An 8,458-nucleotide genomic window follows, 5' to 3' on the forward strand; every position below is an offset into this window, starting at 1 on the left:
ATTTATTATGATTTGAATATTTATGGAAGATGAATAGAGTTCATTAATTATGATCAATACTTTATATTAGGAAACAATCAAAACTTCTATGAAATCACTTATTCATCAAATTAAATGGACGGTTGAGATTGGGTTGTATTGGTTGTACAAATGTTAAGGGTTGCATAATAACCAACCTCTCTCTCTCTCTCTCTCTCTCTCTCTCTATATATATATATATATATATATATATATATATATAACACATGGTAAGATGATGATTCCTGTGCACTAAATAAGTTATTAGGTTACCAAAAAAAACACCACATGTACCAACCTTGCCTAACATGTTATCTACCTTATTCCATCCATAATTCCCATACCAAAATGGCGAAATACAGATCAATATCGTCATACCAACCTGTACATTATGCATTAAAAGTTGTACGCTACTCTGTAATTAACAATTTCGGGTCTGGAAAGTGGGCTAGCAAGTTGTATTATAAAGACAATTAAACATGTATGAATATTTTATAAAATTTTAATTTTCAAATTTCAATTCTCTCTCTCTCTCTCTCTCTACTCTCTCTCATCATCATCATCTTCTTGATTCAATTTTGGGGGGGTTTGATCTCCATGAACAAGGCTCAATGGATCCCAATTCTTGTGCTAAGGGTCATAGCCATGGTTGCAACTTTTGTAGCCACTCTAGTCATGGTCACTAGCCATGACTCAGCCAAGGTCTTGGGTATGACCTTTCAAGCCAAGTATAACAACTCACCCACACTCAAGTAAGTCGATTCGATAATCTTTTCTTCGTGGGGTTTCGTCAAAATTCAATCTTGTACTGTTTTGTTATGTTTCTTGAATCTGCATTGTGGGAATTGTGAATAAATGGTGTTAAAGACGACATAACTGCTAAAGTAACAAAGCAAGTTTTTTTTTATGGGATTTTAGCAAAATTCAAGATTTATTGTTCATAAATGTTTTGAACGTGAATTACGAGAATTCTGAATAAGATAGTTTTAAAGACGATATATATGTAAAAGAACCAAAGCAGTTTTCTTTTTGTGGGGTTTCACCAAAATTCAATCTTGGATGTTCGAAAATGTTCTTGAATCCATATTTTGAGAATTTTGATAAAATATTGTTTAAAAAAGGCATATGTTCTAAAGAATTAAAGCAAGTTCTTTTGTGGGGTTTCGTCAAGATTAAATTTTGGATTGTTCGGAAATGTTTTTGAATCCACGTTCATGAAATTTTGAATAAAATACGATTAAAGAAGACATAACTTTTGAAGAATCAAAACAAGTTCTTTTGTGGGGTTTCATCGAAATTCAATCTTTGATTGTTCAAAAATGTTTTTAAATATGCATTTTGAGAATTCTGAATAAAACACTGTTAAAAACGATATAACTGTTAAAGATTCATAACAGGTCCTTTAAAGAGCAGTCTGAATGTCCAACCGAATTCAATTGAAACTTCTTTTGGATAATGAAGGTTATACCTTTTATATAAAACTTCTACCCCCCCCAACCCGGCACACAATGGAGGCGTAGACAGTCAATGAAATCCAATCCACGAAATAATTTGAGCATAAATATTCCACTGACCTGTAAAAAAAAATGGGCTCCTAGCTTTTGTCTCTCAGTGTCAGTGTCAGTGTCAGTGTTGGTCCAGCAGATATTGATTTGAAAACGTTTGTTGTAGGTACTTTGTGATCGTTAGCATTATCACGACGGTTTACAGTTTGGCGGCACTTTTTATTCCCCCCAAGAAATTATGGCGTCCGGTTCTTGTTTTCGATCTGGTATCTCTAAGATTTCTCCATTTGTGTTTTTCCAGTCTCTTAACTACCATGCATTAAATTTACTTTGGTTTCTTTTACGTAGATTGTGACTTCATTTTTGATATCGAGCTTCTCGGCGGCAGTCGGAGTAGGACAATTAGGGAAGGAGGGGAATTCACATGCCGGTTGGCTACCGATATGCGGCCAAGTTCCAAAATTTTGTAACCACGTTTCCGGAGCTCTGATCGCAGGTTTTGTTGCGGTCATTATTTACTTTATACTACTCCTTTACTCGCTCAATAATGTTCTTAATCTTGTTGTATTTAAAGTTTAGTGATTTCACTCACAGTATGAGAGTAACGTTATATCATCGTAAAAATTCTCGTATGTTATTCATCTTCTTTTTTGATATTATCCACGACAGCCGAGAGTTATACTATAACGATTTGTAACTTATGCAATGAAAGTTATACTTCATTTTGAATCAACCGTTGAGCGTTTTTATTTAATTTCTTTGAAACGAGAAAGAAAACTACGCACGAGTCCTGAAGTGACGAATTGACGAGTTCATAGTCATTGGTTTAAGAATCTTCGTCTCGTCGTTAGAGTTAATTACGGAAAAAGAGACATGTTTATCGAATTCTGTCTTGGATTCAAATTCGAAGAGTAGTGTTGACTTCAAAAGTCAAACATACAAAATTTTAAGTTGCTCGTAATGGCAAATGAAGAAAATAACGCTAGATTTCCGTCACAAAAATATCTCGAAAACGGTAACATTGCTCTCTTCCCGGAATAAAATCTACGACAAGTTTCTTTCTCGCATCAAAGATTCGATTTTTTCAACATCTTCAGGAGTGTCAACACCATGAGCATCATGATCAACCTTGATGACCTGCTAAAGGAAAAGAGCATTAGTTCTAACTCACTCACTAAATCCCACTCGAAAATAAATCCCGAAGATGAGATGTATGCAAACCTGTCGTCTACCTCAAAGAGTAATACTGACACAAAATTAGCAAAACTTCAATTTGGAAGCCGTTACCACAAACTAGTTGAGGTGGCTAAAAATATATCATATAAACCAAAACAAACCATACAAACACAGTATATCCCACTCGAAAATACAGAGGATGGGATGCATATAGATTTGTCTAGAAAATCACACGGGGTATATCAACCCTCGTGATTAGAATATTAATAGGGTATAAAATGCACAACATATCGTACACACTAACGCTCACTAGCAAATAATGAACTCCTAGCGATGAAAGAAAATGTTGGAAATTATGTTGGAACATGTAAATACCATTTATTATTCGACCTCATATATTTGTTTGTAACTGTGGGTGTCTGAGCCAGTTTGAGCACCACTCAAGTAATCAAGTAATCTAATGGACCAGAAGAATCACCAGTGACCCTAAAGAGACTCGAACTGGATTGCTGCCTAAGAAGAGGAGCCCAGTTGAGCTCAAGATTGCTTCCTATATATTTACTATTGTGGGTGCGATTGTTGATTCTAACAACGACATTAAAATGTGAACTAAAACCGGGAAAACGAACTTGAGATTTCTTGCCATTAATTATAGAAGCAAGCGAATATATAGATGAATTAACGAAATGAGTTTGGCTATATATATTCGATAAATAATTGAAGAAAGCAAATGTTGGTTTGAAGAGAATTATACCTTCATCTTGTAACCATTCTCAAGGACTTTGAGTTGTTCCAGATCTTCTTCTAGTTGCAATGGAGTAGGAGAAATCTCTGTATATAACTTCAAGAACTTTGCTTCATAACTCTGTTTACCCATAAAAATGCAGGGTTAGCCATCATATTCCCATTTTTTCTACCCTTTCGATTAGAGGTAAAATCTGCATACATCCTACTCTCAAACTGACCCTACCTATGTGATATATATATATATGTATATATATAATATATATGACCGAAGAATCGTGTGAAAATAGAAGTTAAGGTGAGAAGTGTAAGAAGAGATTTGGATCATTGAACACTTCTAATCCCAAAGCAACCCATGAATTGTGCTTTAGAAGGGAAGTGATCCAGTTTATCTCATTAGTATTGATCTAGTGGTTCTCTTCAATTAGAATTGATCCAAGGGTGGAGATCCCTTCTTACCCTTCTTGCCGTAACTTTCATCCTCAACGGAACCTAACCCTTTACAAATATATATTGGGTTCGGTTGGTTTGGTTTATTCCCATCTATTCAACCCCCTTGGGTTAGAGGCAAGATCTGTATACATCTACCCCCAAACCAATCCTACCTCTGTGTGAAATATACTGGTTCACGGAGACGATACTTCTTTGTAGGATATACTGGGTTCGTTTGGTTGGATTTGTTTTGGTTGGTTTATTCCCATCTTTCGTAACATACACAAAAAAGACAATAATCACACGAGAATTCAAACACGATGAAATGAAAAGGGCAAACTTCTTTGTTAAACGGCCCATTCCATTTCCAAGAATTGCCAGAAGAAATGAAAGATTTGATTTCCTCAATCCCATGAAAATTGAAACCGATTGACAATGTCTTGACTATTTCAGAAGTCTCGAAAATGCTCTTGATAGCGACAAGAGAATCCGGTGGACCCAAGTCAATATGATCTAATCCTTTTGGTGATGAAAACTGATAAAATAGTATTTTTTTCATTATAATTGTGGTATCCAGACCAACTGATGTGCACATCGACTAATCCCACAGGGCTTAGAAGTTAAATGCAAGGCAAACCCTCCGGTGTCCTAAGGGGACTTGAATTGACGACCTATGAGAAGCAAAGGTCTTACCAGTTAAGCTACCCAAAAGTTATATCATTCATTAAACCCTTTGAAAGAAATTGCCAACAGTCATCGGGTTTTTGTCATTTACCTGAATGCCAAGATGAAGTAAATACGGGAATTGTGGATTAACCTTCCCTGACCTGTGTCAACACATACGCAAAGATGAAGTTTCTGGTGAAACAGTCTGTGTAGGGGTCTTAATGATTTGAGCTTTCAATGAGCTACTCCAACACAAAACAGAGCTCGTTTAACTTAACGAGTCGAGCTCCATAACACCAACGTTCGACTCGGCTCGTTTCAAAAGCTTGATTAAAATTTTCGAATCGAGTCAAGCCGAGCCTTTCGAGCATAGAATTTTTCGAGCCAAACATGTTCATAAATCATATAATCAAAATATAAAGTTTATAGAGCTCGAAGCAAGAAATGAGCTAATGGTTCTCAAGTTCAAGCCCGTAAACAAGCTTATGAAGTTTGAATTTTAGGTATACTGTATAACTCAAATTTGTGAAACGAATATCGAGCTCGAGCTTGAACCCGATATTATTTTCACGACCTGAGCTTGAACAACTTGAAAATCGACTTGACTCGTAACAAAAACAGTAGTTGTGATGCTTACTTGTTAGACGGAATAAGTCCCCTAGAGAAATATATCGCATAGCCACGATTATCCACCACACATTTCACTCGATTCGGATCAGAAGCATCTTCCGCTTTCAAAGATGTGACGGCTGTGCTGAATACAGCATCAGGGGACGCCTGCAAATGTGTAACCATCAGAAAACCAAGTTTTTTCCAAACCTGCCCTCCCGATTAAAAACACACACCACAAATCTATGAAAAAAAGACCACCAAACAAAAATCTTCTCAATCTATACAGACAAATTAATTCATACAAACAACTTCATCCATACAGGACTTGATGGAGAACCAACCAAACAACCCCTTACTTGCAAAACTTTAACAACCCCATCAATTATCTCAGGCTCAATAAGCGGCTCATCCCCTTGAATATTTACAACAATATCAAACTTCTTTTTGAGGCTTAGAAGCGCCTCATAGCAGCGTTCAGTTCCTGCAAATCGGTCATTACATAAACTAATGCTTTTGATTTTTGGGAAAGAATAGTCGAACACATAGGCAAAAAAGAACCTCACCATTCCGACAAGATTCAGATGTCATTACGACATATGCTCCAAATCCACGACAACATTCAGCAATCCGCTCATCATCTGTCGCCACGACTGGTGCGACATAATCGAAGTATGACAACTAAAATTAGAAGTTATTTGATAGATTCTGAATGATCAATTGTGTGAGGTTTTAATTTGAAGTGGTTAGTTTACTAGGCGAAGGATCATGTGAGAATAGGGGTTAAGATGAGAAGTTAAGGGTTCTGGATCCTTAATCACTTTCAGGTGTAGTTTGTTTCTTAAGAGATGCTGAAATCTGCATTCTTAATCTGAAATCTGCAGTCTTAATTCACTATAATTGATAAGAGGTGGTGCTGAAGTCTGAAAGCATAATCAACAAGACTTATTGTTTTTGTAAGCTGATAAATGTCTGAATTTGTTAAAGTTATCTATTTTACCCATCAAAAAATTAGTGTTGAATTTATAGATAAATTTATACAATTTCACATATTTATTCATCATCATTACGAAATTTACATCTAAATTATATAATTAGCATTCACTTAAACGAAAATATGTCATTGACAGTATTTAACACATTTAAATCCGATTAAAATAAATCAACTGAGAGAGGTGATGATCATTTGGTAAGGATCAATTGAGAGAAATAATTGATTAAGGTTAATCGTTTGAGAAACGTCGTTGTTGAGGGTCTAGAGAACAATAAGAGGTTGGTTTACCTCTTACCATATGACAGGACAATAAGACATAATTGCCTTTGAAAAATTGGAAAAAACAAACAGTTTGATGGCCTACCTCTTAGCGAATCAAATATAAGAGGCTAATAAAAGTTTTTTACAAAAAACAAACAAGGCCTAATCTCAAACCAACCATGAATTAGAAGGGAATTGATCCGGTGCTTCTCATTAGTGTTGATATGGTGGGACTCCTCAATTAGGATTGATCCAAGGGTGGATACCCTTCTCACTGTCCCTCGTTCTCACCGGAACCCCCTAGTTTAGTAAGTTATGAATCTTATCTCATCTCCGGCTTTTATTCCACCTATTATTTTGGGACAAAACAATGCATTTTTAACTCACTCAAATCCTGTCTTGCACCAGTCTAATGTCACACCAAATGTGGGACTTGTCAGGCGTACCCGATGAAACTCAACAAATTGAGGAATGAAACTGAGGACCTGTTTGTTAGCAGCTTAATGAGCTTAAGAGCATCTCCAACAGCATCCCCAAAATGGAGAAAATGTATATTTTGGGTGTTTTTTTCCTCCAACAGAATCTCCAAAATGGAGAAAATGTAGATTTTGGGTGTTTTTTTCTCCAATAGAATCTCCAAAATGGAGAAAATAGGAGAGAGAACGAAATTCTCTATAAATATGGAGAATTCCCAAAAAATGATTACTAACGAGTGAGAAAATAATATTTTATTGTTCCTACCAATAAAAGTTTTTGAAATTAAATGTAATGAATATGTTAATAATATTATTGATGTTTTAATCTCTAAAATATAGAGTGTTTTGGAGATGAATGTAACATTTTTTGGAGATATTCATTTTTTACTCTCCCTTTTAGAAAAAATTTGGAAAATCTATTGGAGATGCTCTGATGGGAATCACAATTTATTCAGTCAGCTATACATGATTGTCTTAATGATATAGAAAGTGACTTATTCACAAAGTTTCTAGGGGGCGAAAACTAAGTTTTTCTTTCTTTCTAAACATGTCCCTCCCAAATCTCAACCTATACAGACAAACAAATTAATTCACACAGATAACTTTATCCATTACAGGACTTAACGAAAAACATTCCTTGAACCAAACCAAGCGCCCCCTTAGTACGTTTTATTTCATTTCACGTGTTCGACTTAATGAAAAACTTTAACATAGAGGACTTAATGAAAAACAAACCTAATTGGCTCAGTGTAGTAGCAAGCTTTGCTCTTTCCCAAGTCCTCTGAAAGAAGAAAACCAAAAAACCAACAGTTAAAACAACTATTTTCAAATCTAAGGCACAAATTAGAACTGAAATCGACTGGAATACCATTACTCAATTTCCATAGAAGATGAATCATTCGAGAGGTGTTCATATGTTGTGTGTGTGTGTGTTTGTTTGTAAATGAGATGTGCGAAGAAACCCTAGAAACATTGAAACCTGAATCATGGGTTTTCCAAGGATTGGAACAAGGGGCTTGCCTTGAAATCTGGATGATGCGTAGCGAGCAGGTATTATCCCCACCACTTGGCTTCTGAACTTAGCCGATCGACGAACATAAAGAGCGGCGTAACCCACCGCCATTGCCGCTGTTATTGCGACTCCGTAGACGGCAACGCCCTTAGCCGGCGGCCATGAATAAGTGGTGTCGCCGCCGGAAGCAGCGGTCGATTCAGGTTCCATACGTTCCCAGAATTCACCGCGTTTTACCACCAATTTCGATGTATTTAAATTCAGGGAAATTTGGAGATTTATTGAAAAAGGTACCCAGAAAAAAAAAATCAATCAATTTTAATGTTTGAAATTTTTAATTATTTAGATAATTTTTTGATATCAATAAGTCTTTAAATATTTTAAAATTTGTTAAATAACTTTTTAGATTTTCTAAAACTTATTATATATATTTTTTTATGATCTATATAACTTGTTAATATCATAAAATGATGAAAAAGATCTTAAAAAACCATTAAACTTTCATATTTTGAACGATTAAATTCATAAACATTTTTTAAAGCAAGAAAATACTTACGTCTATAAA

At 35.4% G+C, this 8,458-nt stretch overlaps 2 protein-coding genes across 3 annotated transcripts; one reads left to right on the forward strand and one right to left on the reverse strand.

Annotated features, from left to right (window-relative positions):
* The first annotated feature begins 518 nt into the window (after positions 1–518).
* On the forward strand, positions 519–2,112 carry LOC112526674 (CASP-like protein 1C1). The gene is made up of 3 exons (XM_025137052.1): positions 519–770; positions 1,690–1,789; positions 1,872–2,112. The coding sequence occupies exons 1-3, from the start codon at positions 616–618 to the stop codon at positions 2,100–2,102; spliced, it is 486 nt and encodes a 161-aa protein (XP_024992820.1). The 5' UTR covers positions 519–615; the 3' UTR covers positions 2,103–2,112.
* Positions 2,113–2,252: 140 nt separating this feature from the next.
* On the reverse strand, positions 2,253–8,119 carry LOC112526675 (3-deoxy-manno-octulosonate cytidylyltransferase, mitochondrial-like). 2 transcript variants are annotated; one of them, XM_025137054.1, is made up of 8 exons: positions 7,861–8,119; positions 7,617–7,662; positions 5,717–5,803; positions 5,510–5,634; positions 5,179–5,318; positions 4,651–4,702; positions 3,454–3,564; positions 2,253–2,660 (listed from the first exon to the last, which is right to left on the reverse strand). In XM_025137054.1, exons 1-8 carry the CDS (start codon positions 8,101–8,103, stop codon positions 2,568–2,570), a joined length of 897 nt encoding a protein of 298 aa, XP_024992822.1. In that variant the 5' UTR covers positions 8,104–8,119; the 3' UTR covers positions 2,253–2,567. The 2 variants fall into 2 exon arrangements, with proteins under 2 accessions (XP_024992822.1, XP_024992821.1); XM_025137053.1 differs by having other exon boundaries at positions 2,421–2,663.
* Positions 8,120–8,458: the final 339 nt, after the last annotated feature.

The sequence above is a fragment of the Cynara cardunculus genome (genome assembly GCF_001531365.2).
Source record: "Cynara cardunculus var. scolymus isolate 2C chromosome LG 14, CcrdV1, whole genome shotgun sequence".
NCBI lineage: Eukaryota > Viridiplantae > Streptophyta > Magnoliopsida > Asterales > Asteraceae > Cynara > Cynara cardunculus.

What these genes read in the sequence shown, in the direction of transcription:
- LOC112526674 (XM_025137052.1), top strand. Translation starts at nt 616, where the DNA reads ATGAACAAGGCTCAATGGATCCCAATTCTTGTGCTAAGGGTCATAGCC. An exon ending in AACAACTCACCCACACTCAA is followed by an intron (nt 771 to 1,689) that starts GTAAGTCGATTC and finishes CGTTTGTTGTAG; the next exon opens with GTACTTTGTGATCGTTAGCA. An exon ending in CGGTTCTTGTTTTCGATCTG is followed by an intron (nt 1,790 to 1,871) that starts GTATCTCTAAGA and finishes TCTTTTACGTAG; the next exon opens with ATTGTGACTTCATTTTTGAT.
- LOC112526675 (XM_025137053.1), bottom strand. Translation starts at nt 8,103, where the DNA reads ATGGAACCTGAATCGACCGCTGCTTCCGGCGGCGACACCACTTATTCA. An exon ending in GGGTTGTTAAAGTTTTGCAA is followed by an intron (nt 5,319 to 5,509) that starts GTAAGGGGTTGT and finishes ACACATTTGCAG; the next exon opens with GCGTCCCCTGATGCTGTATT. An exon ending in GGACTTATTCCGTCTAACAA is followed by an intron (nt 4,703 to 5,178) that starts GTAAGCATCACA and finishes GTGTTGACACAG; the next exon opens with GTCAGGGAAGGTTAATCCAC.